At 43.8% G+C, this 15,695-nt stretch overlaps 1 protein-coding gene across 1 annotated transcript; it reads right to left on the bottom strand.

The window, feature by feature from the left end:
* Positions 1–2,069: 2,069 nt before the first annotated feature.
* KBTBD11 (kelch repeat and BTB domain containing 11) lies at positions 2,070–3,836 on the bottom strand (the record flags this gene model as incomplete). Its single annotated transcript, XM_080341739.1, has 1 exon — positions 2,070–3,836. The coding sequence occupies one exon, from the start codon at positions 3,834–3,836 to the stop codon at positions 2,070–2,072; it is 1,767 nt and encodes a 588-aa protein (XP_080197865.1).
* Positions 3,837–15,695: the final 11,859 nt, after the last annotated feature.

The following is a 15,695-nucleotide window of genomic DNA, read 5'->3' as shown; positions in this document are numbered from 1 at the left end:
GAAAAAAATCAATTTCTTTGTGAATTCCTAACAAATGTGCCATCTGTGGTAGCAAATTCCACTGCACCAACCTGTACAGAGGCTAAGATAAGTGTCACACTCTGCAGGCCTACGGCTCCTACCCAGGCGATGCTCTAATTAACTCACTAGGGAATAGAGTCACTTAGCTAAGAACTTTTAGGACTGGACCACTGTTTTCTACAGGATGGCTAATCAGAATAGCTGTGTTAAAACCCTGTGCAAGACATGGAAAAAAATGAAAAAAAAAAAATATAAAGTGAAGGGAAAAAGTATCAATAAACTTCACGATTCCCTTTTGTGAAGATGGTGTCTCTCAGGACAGAGCCTGCTGCCTTCCTTTGGATCTAGCAATAATGTATAAGAATGCTAATGTCCTGTTTAACAGAAACATCTTAATAAAACATAAAAAGATCTGCTTTCTTTGATGTAAAGTCCCTATGTCTTTCTAAAATATACTAGAGCTTTAAGTATAAACAGTTCCCTTCCACAGTCCATGCCAGTTCCAGGCTGAATTACCAATAGCAAAACCACCAGTTTGTTTTTCAGAAAAGGTTTCTCAGTGATCTACCATAAAGCTAAAACATTTGCCTTGCCTACTGACTTTTTAATATAAAACGTATAAAATAAATGCATGTGCCCTTTTCAATATAGTCTGTCTGTGTGGATGGTTTATGCCTTTCCAGTTCTGTGTGACATGACAAAAAGTATGCTCCAGCTTTCCACAGGCAGGAGGAAGCTTTGTACAAAATGGTTTCATCTCATTAGGAAGCTGCTCCAAAACAGCACTCTCGGGTGGTTCAGAATCCCAATGACAGCATATGCCATCAGCTCGTGCTGCAGTTTACAAGGACTTATTGATTACAGCAGATCGAAATAAATAAAGCAGTCTCTCAATCAAAAGACAGGAAATAACATCATGCTAGTGCACAATATAATCAACATGTGTAGGGCATTCCTATTTTCCACATCCTCCTTTGATGGTCTTGCACCAAGTTGGAAAAGCCTCTTGCCACAGGATACTGAACATACAGTGAAACTTTTAAGCTGTCTGCAGTCAGTTTAAAAGAATTTACATTTAGTTTACGTTAATTTTCCTTGACCTGCAGTTAATTAAAGAGCAGATGAAGTACAAAATATTTCCTCCAGCTCTAGTGGCATACACGGTCATGTCAATCAGTTGCAGTCTGAATAGCTTCAGTTCATTTTTGTTAAATTTAAAATCTCTGATAAAAAAAGGTAATAAAACAATGTCTTTTTATACAGAAACCATTGCCTTTTTCAAATAAAGAACATATCAACATTTCATTTCTGCTATAATATGCCACATTTTAAAAAGGTAAATTGCCTTTTTTTTTTTATTCCAAATACGAACATGTGGCACACATTTGTGTTGCCTAAAATTTTAAGAGTCTGGTATATGTTACATCATTCATTGTGGTTCACATTCCTGAGACCACACAGTGCCATGTCTTCCTTAAACCATCTATTGTGCCAGAAAGGCTGTGATGGAGATAATCTTCCTATAGTTTTCTCACACAGTAAATAGTTGGTTTAACATAAAAACAAATGCAGCTAAACTACGTGGCCAGCAGTGTTTACCCCTTGGTATCATCTTAGAAAGAATGAAAACAAATGGCAGAAAATCTCCATCCCAGATTGCAACTATGTGTAAACACACAAGCAACACTCACAGTAATATCCCATCATGACACTGTTGTCAGGATTTTTTAAAAAATCCAGGTGTAAAAAAGTTTTTCTCAGATTGGGAATTGGCACAAATGTAATCCAGAGATTCTCCTTTATAGCAGCTTTTCCTTTCATGTGCTCAGCTTTTCACATAAAGTACAGCAAACATGAGAAGAGTTACAACAGAGTTACAACCTAGTGGCTCCAGCTCAACATCTTGGGAGCAGAGAGGAGGAAAGGAGGAGCCCCTTCTCTCTGCAGACACGCTAGAGAGGGTCATCTCTGTAGTGAGGCGAGTTTGTGGGTACCCCACAGCTGCAACCCAGCTCCACACTCGCGAAGCCAGAGCCAGGCTGGTCACCTCACAGCGGGAAGGAGGCCTCCTGATCCCCAGATTTGTCCAGTCTCTCAGGCAGGGTGAGCACGAAGGGTAGGAGAAGACCCCTGACATCCAAGGGAGCTTTAAGAAGTTCCCTGTCAAAGGTGCCCTTGAGTCCACCATCCGCTTCCACCTCACCGTCCTGGGCTAGGCTGAAGCGGAGGGTGCCGGTCCGGTTGACGCAGTAGATGGTGTTGCCCAAGGGGGCGCAGCGGAAGGGCTGGATGGGGCCACCACTGGGCCGCAGGCTGGCACACTGGCTCCAGCGCTTGGCCACCGTGTTGTACCGGAAAACTTCAACACCACCACCAGTCCCACCGCCTGGGCCCTGCTCCCCACCACGGCCACTGCTCACGTCAAAGCGGTAGATGAAGCTCTTGAAGGCCACCATGTCAGCAGAGCGTCGGCGGCTGCTATTGTAAGGGCACTCCTGCCACTCATCACGCTTGGGGTCATACTTGAGCAGGCGATAGAAGAGGGAGCCTCCCGACACATAGATCTCCCCGTTGCAGGTGGTGGCCTCATGAGCCACAGCGAAGGCACCCTTTGGCAGGGGTGCCACAGGGCTCCAGCGGTCAACCCGTGGGTCGTACCTCTCCACAGTGAACAGGCACTCACCCCCCACAGCGTAGAGGTAACCATCCAAGGCCAGGAGCTTGAGCTGCGAGCGAGGCTGAGTCAGCGGCCGCACCTGGCTCCAGGTGTCGGTGAGGGGGTTGTAGCAGAAGACCTTGTCGGAAAGGCGGGCCCGGGGCTCACTGCCTGCTGGACCCGCTACGATGCCCCCTGCTAGGAAGAGGTAGTTGTGGAGGACACACATGGCGCAGCCCTTGGCGTTGGCCTCCTCGGGCAGGCGCGTCAGCACCCTCCACTCACCGCTGGCCTCCTGGTAGCAGTGGATGAGGGCGCCACTCTCCTCCAGTGACACCACGGAGGAGGGACTCTGCGGCCGGCTGCTCTCGCGGCTCTGCGGCCGGCTGCCGCCACCCAGCCGCTCAAAGGCATCACTGACCTCAGCCACCAGCAAGCAGGGCCGGCCAGCCTCCATGCGCCGCTGCAGGATGAGGTCCCGCTCAGTGCCACTGAGGCGGCCATAGACGCCGGGCTCCCGCAGCACTTCCAGGTAGTGGTCGCTCATGAAGCGGTAGGCAGCCTCCCGCAACTCCGCCAGCCGCTGCTTCTTGGCCAGGCAGAGAAGCTGGTAGCAGTTATCGAGGCAGAGCTGGGCACGCATGGCCTCAGCGGCACAGTGCAGGGCGCACGGCATCTGGAGGACACGGGCGCCGCTCACCACCTCGGCCAGGTTGTCGTGCCGCACTTCGCCCATGCGGGCCGTGTACACGTAGTCGATGAGGAGCCGCAGCGCCCCGTAACTCACCCCCTTCACCTGCAGGACGTCCCGTGAGGCGCGGGCACGAAAGTAGTCACTCTTGGCCGCCAGCACAGACTTGTGCGCCCGGATGCGACGCCCCGACACCTCGATCACCAGGTCGGGCTCCTCCGCCGGCCGCTCCCGCGTCCCCACCGCCTCCTCGTCCTCCTCCGGCTGGCAGGCGGCGTTGTTGATCTCCCACTGGCTCTGCACCACCCGGCCGCCGGCGGCGGGCGGCTGCGGCTCGGCAGCGCTGGCGCTGAAGCAGAGGGAGGAGCTGAAGCCGCAGGGGGCGGCCGGGGTGGGCGGTGGCGGCGGCGGGGGGGCGCCGGGCCCGGCCCCGCTCTCCTCCTCCTCGGCCGCGCCGCTGCCCTCCATGGAGCCGCGCTAGCTGCGCCGGCGGGCTGCCGCGCCCGTGCGAAGGGCTCTGGGTCGCAGCGGAAAGGCCATCACCTGCGGAGGAGACCGGAGAGCGCTCAGCTTCCCGTGCCCGGGCCCGCTCCCCCTTGCCGGCTTCCCTCCCGCTTCTGCTGGTCGGAGCCGCCGCTCCCCCAGGCGGGGCCGCCTCTGGTTCCGGGGCTAAACCCGCGCTTCTCCTTTCCCCGCACGACCCATCCTGCGGCTCTGCCGCCTCCCGCTGCCCGGGGCTGACTGCGCGAAAAACTGACCGCTTGCTGGGGGGGTGGATCGCCCCGAGGAGCACCTCAGTACCCTAAAAATCAATTCTGGTTTTCCTGTTGCGATGCAAAAATTTTAAGCAGTTTGCATGCACAGCGTCCTTTCCATGACATGTGGTCCCTACACTCTGCTGGGCAATGACGAAAAACGTCCCTGAAGGGCAGACACTGGGCAGCGCTGTAATAGTTCTATTCACCTTGTGCAGCTGTAATAGTTCTATTCACCTTGTGCAGCTACTTCAGTGGAAGGCAGCGGTCGCCATCTATTCTGGAAGGAGATTCCCCACTAGCCAAGTTTCCCTTTACGTGACCTTCGTGAAGGTTCCTTCATATCACTGCTCCACATGTGCGTTCCCCCTGTTGAAAAGAAAGTGTAAAAAGCTGAGAAGTTTAAAACTGATATATTCTCAGTTCACTCAGGAGCTTGGGATTACTAGAGTTATGCTTCCTGTAACAGGATATCTACAGTATTCTAAAGTGACCAGGGATATAATAGATTCTAATTGTTTACAAAACACATCAAAGGACTTTTTTTTGCTGTTACGACAAAAGCAATCTGTCATGTACCTAACAGCATTAGCAAGATGTAAATCAGAATTCATAGGGACTGGGGTCATGCCTGAAGGATTTATGACTTCTTTTAATAAAAAGGAGAAGCGAGCAAAAATCACCATAGATAATTAGAACATGAAGTTTCTTCTGGGAAAATAGCAGGCTGCAGGGCACAGCTGTAAGTAGGTTAGTCCCTGTCAGCACAATCATCACCCAGCAGCATCTTCATTTCACAAATGTAGGTTTTAGAATTTAACAAAGTGCAGTTTGTTTGCCTCATGTTTGTTTAGGAATTTCCCAGGCTCAGTTTAAGTACTGATGAATGATGCATGAAAATTGTCCAAAAGTACTTAATTTCATTTAATAAGTATTTGCAGCTCTGATTCTATTTTTAAGGAGGTTATTAATTTCCATTAAAATTTCCTTTGGAAGGTTTTTCCCAGTCTCCAAGGAGCACTCGTTTCTCTGCAGAATATGCCTTGTGACCTCCTTTCAGTAGAGATGATTTATTTACCCTATTAAATTAATATTAGGATAATCTAACTTTTTGATGCTTTTTTCATGAAAGGATAATTGGTAGGTGACATTGTCTGAAAACTCCTGACACAGATGTGAAACCTAGAAGCCCATACTTGCGCAAGCAAGCTTCACCTAAATGACAGTCTCAGTCTTCTCTTACAGGTTTTTATTTTGTGCACTTGGTCTCTGAAGGACTTTCTACTACATTTGGTCACATTCAGTTAGACAAGGAATCAATACTGAGGTTTGATTTCTGGATATTTGAGCCCTTGAGACCATAACCAGGTTTCAAGAACATTTGAAAACTCCTTACTAGGAAGAGCAGATTTCAGAAACTTTGCATTTCTCATCTGGGTGTTCAAAAATCTGGCACTTAGGAACTTTACTACGACATTTTATGAACTTTGGATAGCCTTAGTGGCAAATTTCCTGAGGTCCAGACCCAAACTCAGTAGGTTAAATTTTAGTGACTTTTCTGCAGCTTTAACTAGACAAGGAGAGATGCAGTGGTCTGTGTGTTCACTTGGTGTGTCTGTGGAAGATATACTAATTCATTAATAATTTAAATGGAGCAACATCCCTGTCAATGTAATTTTGTTTTTCAGTGAGTCTTCATGGTACTGAATTTACTATGTAACCATTTTTATTCCCATTTATTATGGTGTAGACATTGAGATTAGTTTACTTTCTGCTCCAGGCCTTCCAGAGCCCTGATGATCAGCTTCGTTTGAGGGTAGCTACTGCAATTGACACTGGTGAAATGACAAAGGTCAAATGGAGATGGTTAGAAAAACACCTAGAATATCAAGCTCTGATGTACTGCTATATTAAGAAAATTGCTACCAGCATAATATAATTTGTAACATAAGTACATAACTGAAACATTTTGTGTCTCCTCTGCACTTTCTTGGGCTGAGTGCCCCAATATTCAACTCATCTTGCTACAGTTCTGGATAGCTTGACCTTCTCAATCACGAACATTCAAAGGGTGCTGATGTACTTTCCCCCATTGTTTTCAATATTATGATCCAGACACACCCCACTTCTACTTATTTTCCACCTCTACAAGAAGAAATTAGTAGCTGAAGATAGTTTCAAGCTCTCAGTCTACAGCTTGATTTTGCAAGTGAAACTATGAAGGAAGAATGAAAGAGAATGCTACCAAAAATAAAAGGTGTAGGTGACTAAATGTGAGAAGTCAGAAACAGTAACTGTAATACTAATAATATCTCTGTATGTTGAAAGGTATTTCCTGCATCATGTCTCAAAGGAAAATCACAAATTAGAATATTCACAGTTGTTAAAAACACCATGCAGAAAAAGCAATCTTCTCAACTTTCTCGGGTAATGAAAATAAAAAGGGTGAGAGTCTCCTTGATCACACCTTTTCCCATTTTCAGATATCTTCTTGGCTTAATCAGTTTGACTTGAAACAGAAATGTTATTGAGAAAGAAGCCCATCATAGTCCTAACAAAGACCTGTCTTACATTTCTCTTGAGGAATTACAAGGAGGAAGAAGGACTGATGGTACAGCTTGCTAATGGCAAGCAGCAGAATTTAGCAGAAAATTGTCTCCTGGTATATTTAAAGCTAACCACCAAAAATATGTTGAAATTCATGCTGAGTATGAGGAAGATTTGAATCAGTATCTCATGCCATTTAGGCAACAAGAAACTCTACAGGGAAGCTGAAGGCTTGGAAAAGCTAAAAGAGGGTTTGGAGGACTTTGTCAATGACAGCAATGGCTGCTCTAGCAGTGTCAGCACCTTTGTCTAGCTGAAAACAAAGTATAGGAATTACACAAAGATGAAGCTGAAAAAACAATTCAGAGAAGTTGTGGAACCTTCCCATTATTGAGCAACACAAGCGATCTGAGTTAAAAGGTCACAGACTTAGTATAAAACAGGAAGAAGCTGAAAGGGACTGATGGAAATAAAATACTGAACTCCTTCTTCATTCCTTTTTTTATCTACAGTGATCAAAGAGTTGTTTTGCTGTTCTGGTGACACAGAACATTCAGAAACTACAGAATCGCAGATATACTTGCTAGCTGTGCTGATTCAAAAGGATCTGAGCTCCTAGCAATCTCATTTGGCTTAAAACAAACTTGGTTTTAGCACTTCTTTCAAAACTCGCAAACAGGATAGGTACTGGAAAAGGAAGCAAGCTGTTTGGAGTACATGGCATCTGTGGACTGATGTCACCTTTTATCCTGGGGACTTTTAAGCCAGAAGCTGAATTACTTGGACTGAAACTGTTTTCATTATCATGGGTTTGGTCTAGGGATGATGTAATGTTAATGGACAGAGGAACTGCCAACAAACATGAACTGTATTTACAGACTTGGCAATGACACGCTTACAATATCCTGGATGTGTGCCCCCAACCTCAGATGCTGTGAGACCGTGCTCAAGCAACACCACAGACAAGAAGCTGTAGCTTTTTCTGACAGAGGAACTGTAACGAAGAGCTGCAGGTAAGGTTTCCTGGCACTGTATTCATTTGGCAGTTCTGATAAAATCCAATTAAATGCTTGTTCTTCATTGTTCTCTATGTTTCTGTGTGCAGTGCCAATAACCTTTGACCTGAACCCTGTCTCTAGCAAGACCCACTTTCTCTGGGGAATATGCACATGTGGGAGGAACTGGGTTAGTGCTCTCCAGTTCACAAATGGAAACTGCTCTGACTCAGTCCCAGGGTAAATAAAAGCAGTGCTTTCCCTATCACAAGCAACTCTAATTTACATAAGCAGGCTATCCTCCCCAAGAGACACTACACCAGTTCAGAACTGACAGAATGCCGGTCTGCTCCACTTTAGTCCAGGAAATGTTTTTGTAAAAACTTGTACTGCCAAATTTTACCCCAGCACAGAATTCCCTCGGGATAGGGGCGTCATCTGATTGAGATGATTAAGGAGTCCAAAGAGGCAAGATCATCAAAAGAGAGCAAACATCCTTTGTATTTATTTTAAAAACTAAAAGATGACTGTTAAAAGTAGAACAGGGCAGTACTATCATGCAGAGTGAAGACATCCAGCTCAGCCCACGAGAGGGCAAAATCTTCTGGAAGGCAGAGTCAAGTGCAGAGAGGTTTGTGTATTTATAAAAATGATCTGTTGCACACCTGCTTATTGAGTAGATCTGTGAAATTTAGGTTAAATAAAGGTCTCTTCCTAGCTGGTGAAACATCTGGAGCATAAAGAGAGATGCCACTTGCATCCTATTACAGATTCAAACTCTACATCGTAACTGCTTGATTAAGCTCCTGCTTGTAAGAAAAAAGTAATTGTCTTTCAATGGCCCACGTCAAGAAATATTGCAGGAAGGATGCACTTTTTCTTTCCCTTTTTTTAAAATTAGAGGTGCTCAAAATTGGGGTTACAACAGTGACGTGCCTTGCCTACTGGATATATGCGTTTAGTAGTATTGCATCCATGCTCAAGTTACCTATGCAGCTTCCTTGTGACCTCTCAAGGTGCTGTAATTTTCTCACAACATGTAATGGAGGTATGAATACTTTAATCTCATAACTGCAAAATTTTCATACAACTATAATGGAAAATAAACATTTAAGAAATGCAGCTTCTGATTACAGACCACACAAGAAACATGTGGGCAGCAGTTCCTCATCAGGAACTCAGAGGAAGAAAAGGCTGTGTGTATCTGGGCGGAGGGGAAGAGAGAAAGGAAGTAAGTCATAATAAAAATATTACTGAAATCCTGATGAAATCGATATTATAGCTAGAAAAGTCTAAACTAAAAATATACAAGTTCTAAACAGTTGTTATGAGCCAGAGAAAAGGCTTCCTAACAGTGATACCCATAGAGACAAACATTCACTGAAAAGGAAACTATCTTTTTGAGTTCCTGCCAGTTTAGACTCTTCAGAAGAAGTCAGGGAGGAGCAGTGTCTCCCAGGAGTTCTCACATCAAAAGGAAATAACACACGCACAAAAGCAAAATGTAGCAAAGCTTAAGTGCAAGTCCTTTCTAATAGCTCTTAGAATAATGGAAGTCTGAAAAAAAACCCAAAACAACACACACACACACAAAAACCACAGCAGAAACCACAAACAAACCAAAACCAACAAAACAAATAAACAAACCAAAAAATGCAGTTGGAAACAAGGGGGAGGAGACTAAGGAGTGACCTCATTAATGTTTACAGATATATAAAGGGTGAGTGTCATGAGGATGGAGCCAGGCTCTTCTCGGTGACAACCAATGATAGGACAAGGGGTAATAGGTACAAACTGGAGCACAAAAGGTTCCACTTAAATCTGAGAAGAAACTTCTCAGTGAGGGTGACAGAACACTGGAACAGGCTGCCCAGGGAGGTTGTGGAGTCTCCTACTATGGAGGCATTCAAGACCTGCCTGGATGCCTTCCTCTGTAACCTCATCTAGGTGTTCCTGCTGCGGCAGGGGGATTGGATCTTTCGAGGTCCCTTCCAACCCCTAACAATCTGTGATTCTGTTTGTGTGATTACGATACCTCTGGGGAAAACTTCAGGGCTGATGTGATGTCTTCATCACTAATGCAGCACAGATCGGGAGATAATGGCACAGCAATACCACACTGAATGTAACAAAACTTTTTATTGAGAATTGCTGCTACTTATAGAAATGGCCTTGTGATTACAGTTCTAGACATAAGGTGAGAGCATGTGGTTGTGTCTGTGATAAACTGAAGTCTGGTTATTTTCATCATATCTGGACACAGCTAACACTACATTAGATGAACAGCTGTACCTAACACACCAGCATAGTGCTAGAGCTGAAAGGGGGAATGCAGTCCTTGAATGTGTATACTGGGAAATAACGAGTAACAGTAGGGAGAAGGTTACTTTTCATTGATAGGTTTGCAACGGAACGTGGATGGATGGATGGATGGATGGATGGATGGATGGATGGATGGCTTTACATTTTGAAAGTAGTATTTAAAAATCTGTGAGGACAGAAAAAAATACCAGATTACTGAAGAGCTGTAGAAAAACATTCGAGTGAGAGATTCGCAACAGCACTCTGCAACCAGACACGAGCTTACTCTGTGTGCACACAGCACACGCCTGTCTCGAGCCAGCTTCCAAGCAAAGAAGTGATGCCTGGCTTAGGCACCACCTCACAGCCACGCTTCTGTGGCTTTGGAGGGAAGGTGGCTTGTGCCAGTAGCTTGGAAAACAGGTAGAGCCAGCCTGAGAAGTGCAATGCCGACACTTCTTCAGGGCTTGGTATGTTTGCTCTGTGACTTGATGACTGTGCATAAGTGTGGGCACATGAAAATTCTGCATACTGATGGCCACCTTAGGCTGGTGGAGAAAGCCCTATACAAAGCAAGGAGTGGAAGCATAAACAAAGCAAAATATTTACACTACCGAGAAAAAAAATACTACCATAGCATATTGTGGATACTGAAAGTTTATATGAATTGATGGGGAAAGTGAAGAAGGAGCTCAAAGAAGGGAAATCTGTTCAAGGTGACCAAATACATACTAAACACTAAAGCAGTGTCCAGCTTAGAAGGATCCTGAGCTGAAAAATGGCCAAAATATTAATATTCAAAGATGAAGTAGTATCCTATGGGGAAATACATACTTTTACCCTGGTATGTTTTTTTCAATACTGGATTATGGTCCATGTGCGAGGCAGGATGCTAGCCTAGGTGGACATTTGATCTGACATTGGAAGACCATTATCCTGATGTGACAAAGGAGATCAGGAGTGTGTGCCTTGCTGGAAGGCACTTGCCAGTCCAGGAGGAATAAAATTTGACAGGAGCAGACTAGCTGATCTAGTGATCCTTTCTAACCTTAAATTCTGTAAATTACCATGCACCGGGAGCACTGATATCAAGCGAAGCATCAGCTTGTGATGATTTAAAGCCTCGTTAGAGTGTTAGTGGGGCGAACTGCTGCAATGCTGATTGCAGAAATGCTTTTCATCATTTGGCAATGTTGCTAACAAATAAATAATTGCAAACATGTTCGAAGTCTCTGAGAACATTTTGGCAATGTTGGTACTAATACACAAGGAAGAGAATATGCAGAGAAGACAAATCAAGCAAACCAGCAGATTTCCTCAGATAGATTTTTCTAAATAAAATAAGGGTCAGGCTTGGTTTTGCGTTCCAGAAGAGCACTGGATTTCCATTAATGTACTGTATTATTACAACACCCGTGTTATATATTGCATTTAATACAGAAGATGGGCCAATATATTTTCAGGAGATTAAATTCCTTGCTTAAGATAAAACTAGGTTTTGCTTTTAATATCATTATGGAAAGGGCATACAGATTAAAGAACTCAAAACACCAGAAAACTGCCAAATTATCTCACCATTGTGCTTGAGAAAGACAGAATTTGAGAAGTAATAATGGACTTCAAAGGAAAGCCAACTGAGTCCCATTCTTCTGACACTTATGCCTAGGAATAGAAAGGAAAACTTCTAGAGAAGAGAAAAATGAAAACACTTCTTTTTCCAGATAAATTCTAAATCAGGTACTTAAGGGGAAAAAAAGCCCCACTTTTAAAGACTGAATAGGCTCACTGATTTCTTAATGAATTAAGCAAGCGAAGGGCAGAGGCCCTTCAGATACATTGTGAATGGCATTCTTCTCATTTTTGGAAATCATATATTGTTTCTTTGCCCAGACACATTTTTCAGTCTTAAGGCTTAAAGACACTCTAGCCGCAGCTAAAAATTACACTACATCTAGTTAGATTTACAAAATAGTTTCTGCAGACATTATCTCTACACAGACTTTGGACTGGATTCAAAGACGGAGGGACTTGCCGCAATGCTAAACATGGCAAAGGCTGATTTTGAGGGTAGTTTTATCTGGCAGATGGCAATGCAGCAGAGATCTAAGTCCTAAGACGGCCAGATCAGAGAGAGAAAAAAAAAAACCCAAAACCTCCTGCGTGACAGCCCTCATCTGAAAGGAGGAAAAGAAATAACTTGCACAGACTTCTCTCTGCCGTGGCAGAAGTGCTGCTGGTGGAGTTTGCTGTTGGGCCTATAACTGTGAACTATGAGGTGACTCATGGGAGTCTGACTTATTTATTATTTCATGGAAACCAGGCCAAGGTGGAGAGAAATGGGGCAGGCTTGAGGCCATATTCCTACCCAGAACTGATCTGTGGGTGGGATGCACCTCCCAGTTCTCCTGCTAGGGCAGAGATGAAGGTTGTGTATCTGAGCTGTACAGTGTTGCTGATCTACCTGTAAGCAGCTCCTGGAATGGAACCTGGAATGTATGGACAGGTTCTGTACCCATATGCATCATGTGGGTCATTAGATGCCACCTGATTAGGATCCTCTGAAACCAGCATAAAAGCTACTAAGGGCTAGCCAGTAGAAAAATACCGAAGACCGGTGGTGAAGCGCTTAACTTGTGCTATCAAGAGGTGTTAGTTCTTGCTGTGGGTGCCTCAGCCCAGAATCCTCTCCAAAATAAACCTGAACTATTTTAAAAGGTAACACTACTGACTCTTGCTGCTACTTTTCCTTTATCTACAAGGGCTAGTGCTCTGACTAAGCCCCATGGGAAACTTGCCAGTGCTCTTCCCTTTGCCTGACAAGATTAAAACCCCCAAATGTCAACTGAGTGCCCAGACCATCAAGACTATGAGAGCAGGGTTTACTCTCCTTCAGACTAAAGCTGTACTACTTTTCACTGAAACAATAAAAAATATTACTGAGGGAGAGAAAGAAAAATCTGGGTTTCTGTGCCAATGAAAGGGAACTTTCTGTCCTTCTTCCCATTGCCTTTGGTGGGGCAGGGCTCACTTATACTGCCTGGAGATCCAAGCCACCATGGCTTGTGCAAAGATTGAAAAACGCTTTTGCTGATCTCAAAGCAGAAACATATGCTAGAGTCATAGGTACTTTTGTGGCAACACTTCACTGTCAGAAATACCTGTATGCTGTCAATGCAGATTTCACATAGCAATGAGAATGCTTTTAGCAGCAACTATGTGACTGAGAGCTTAACAAAATAGGAGGCTACTCCACGTGGTCATCAGAACCAAACAGGGGAAGAGAAAATTGAGTGTAATGTATGCTGTTATCATTACTAGAAGGTAACAGTTTTTTATTATTCTGAGACAGAAACGAAATAGGTTTCTATTAAAATACTCTTATTTCCATGGCCTGACACTTTCTGTATTGGATGCATAACATTTTTTTACTATAATGTGAATTTCATATGCTAAGCCTGGGTATTCAGGCAAAGCCTTTCTGCCTGCACTGATTTCTCTGACTATACTCAGCTTTTACATTTATTATTTAGTGCAAACAATTGAATATCTCTCTCAGTATTTTTTTTTCCATTTAACAGTGCAGATAGGTAACAGTTAAGATGCCTGAACTTAAGAGACAGTAAAGACTGTCTGGTTATCTAATCTTTTTCCAGCAAGAACAGGCCAAAGAATTTCACTCCTGTATCAAGCCAATAACTTCTGGCTGAATTAAATCCAAGCATTTTTCTGCTCAAATCATTTGTCTTACATCTATATGGTTTCTCTGTTTTGGCCAACGATCTTGATGGAAAATCAGGTGTCAAATGGATCATCTCGGATACCTCGAAGAAATACCCATGCTGCTTTTCACTTTGGACTTCACTTCTTTATCTTCTACACTTCTATATCTGCTGACTTGGCAGCATTCTGTTTTCCCAAAATGATCCATACTCTTTCTGAAGAGACATACAAACTGGCAGCATAATCGTGAAGGGTGATGATCACAGCTACCTCAGGACTGTCCCACCTGCTTTTGGACTTCCCGACATAGAGAAGAAGTAAAGACTTTACTATGACTTACTAAACTATGATTCAAACATGCCCTTTTTTAAAGTGCTACAGGATAAAGGCTTGTTAATAACATGCAGTTAAATTTGCATCATGTGTGACAGTCACAGTGCTATACTTGCATTTGTTGTGTAGTAATCTGGGCAGAGCTGGACAGTGTCAGGATCTGGAGTAAGAAGTAAGACCTTCAAATCAGGATGTGAGGCAGAGAGGTGTTTGGCTTTATAGTTTGGATTAGGAGGTGTGAGAAGAGTCACAGTTTCAGGGGTCCTGGTTTGTGGTCCTTGACCATTTTCAGATTTTGATAGTTCACTCATAGGACTAAAGTTTGGCTGCTTCTGACTAGTGAGAGATTTTAGATACACACCAACAACATCTCAAATCAGATATTGAAGCTTTTCAGCCACTCAGCTATGAAAAGATCCCTCATTTTGGGGTGCAATAGAACTATTTATTTCCCCATAAGGCTGCAAAATATCTCAGCAGAGATACTGTCCAGGCATTGGGCTAACAATCTAATAGATCATTGCAACACTGCTGCCCATCGCAAAGGCCTTTTCGTCTTCTGTCACAGAGAATGACTGGTACAGACCTCATCCTGACCAATGAGAAGCAGCAGCATGGAATTTTATCATATGAATGCACATGAAGAGTCTTTGCCCTCCTTTTCCTATTTTACAGCGTAAAACTTCTTGGAACACATGGTACTAACTCCAAAGCTCACAAAGCAATACACTCAAATGACATTGACTTTACTATATCTGCATCTGCTGTGAAAACAAAACTCCTTCACTTCTGTTAAACCAGAAATACGCTGTCAGTGCCCATTTCCATGTCTTTGGAGAGACAAGGCTTGTGCTAGTAGCCTGCAGCTGGAAACTTCCACCTAAGCTTCACAGAGCTTTTTGATAAGGCCAGAGCCTGACATCACTTTAAATCCCACCCCATTAACTTCACAAGCATCTGGATTTCCTACACTGTACATACAAATGTGTATAGTAGCTTTTTTGGAACTGCAGCAATGCAGGGAGCTGCAGTAAAGGAGAGATAAAAGAAAGCTACAGGATAAGAGGGGAGCTCTCCCATGAAGAGATTTGTCTTTGACTGACAGAATCAGAACATTTGTTGTTCGCGTGTCATTCCTGTAGCAAAGTGTTGGCTTCTCGGTCTTACTGTCTAACACTTTAAAATATGGGTCACAGAAATAATAGCTTATCTCCACAGCTTAGGGCCTGTTCTTTCAATCTGCTTACAAAAGAGGGAGAGAGGAAGCAGAACTGCTTCCAAGGAAAAAAAAAAGTTACTGCAGATCTCTGACAGGTTAATAGTCTGAAATGATTCAGAAGTCCAGGAGCCTTCCAGCAGTTAGGGATCCACATGCAAAACTTACTGTGCTCCTTAAATAGTCCTGGAGGAACCAGTGTCCAAAAAAACAACAAACAGCTTGTGCTAATCTGTGAATGTGTACGTGTAAAATAACTTCAATTCTATTAATTAATGCAAATCATGTTGTGACAGACAACAGCATGGAAGCTGCTTGTCCAACTTATGTGGATTTGTATGGAAAGGTTGCAGTTTCTGGCGTGTTTCCAAGTGAATTAAAAAAGGCTGTCAACCTGTCTGTTTTAGCTAGAGGCACAGCAATGGCAGTTCATGAAACATTGCACCTGAAAAGCATTTAT

This window comes from Nesoenas mayeri (genome assembly GCF_963082525.1).
Source record: "Nesoenas mayeri genome assembly, chromosome: 3".
Lineage (NCBI taxonomy): Eukaryota > Metazoa > Chordata > Aves > Columbiformes > Columbidae > Nesoenas > Nesoenas mayeri.
Note: the sequence above shows the minus strand (reverse complement) of the source record. Positions and strands in the feature narration are given on the sequence as shown.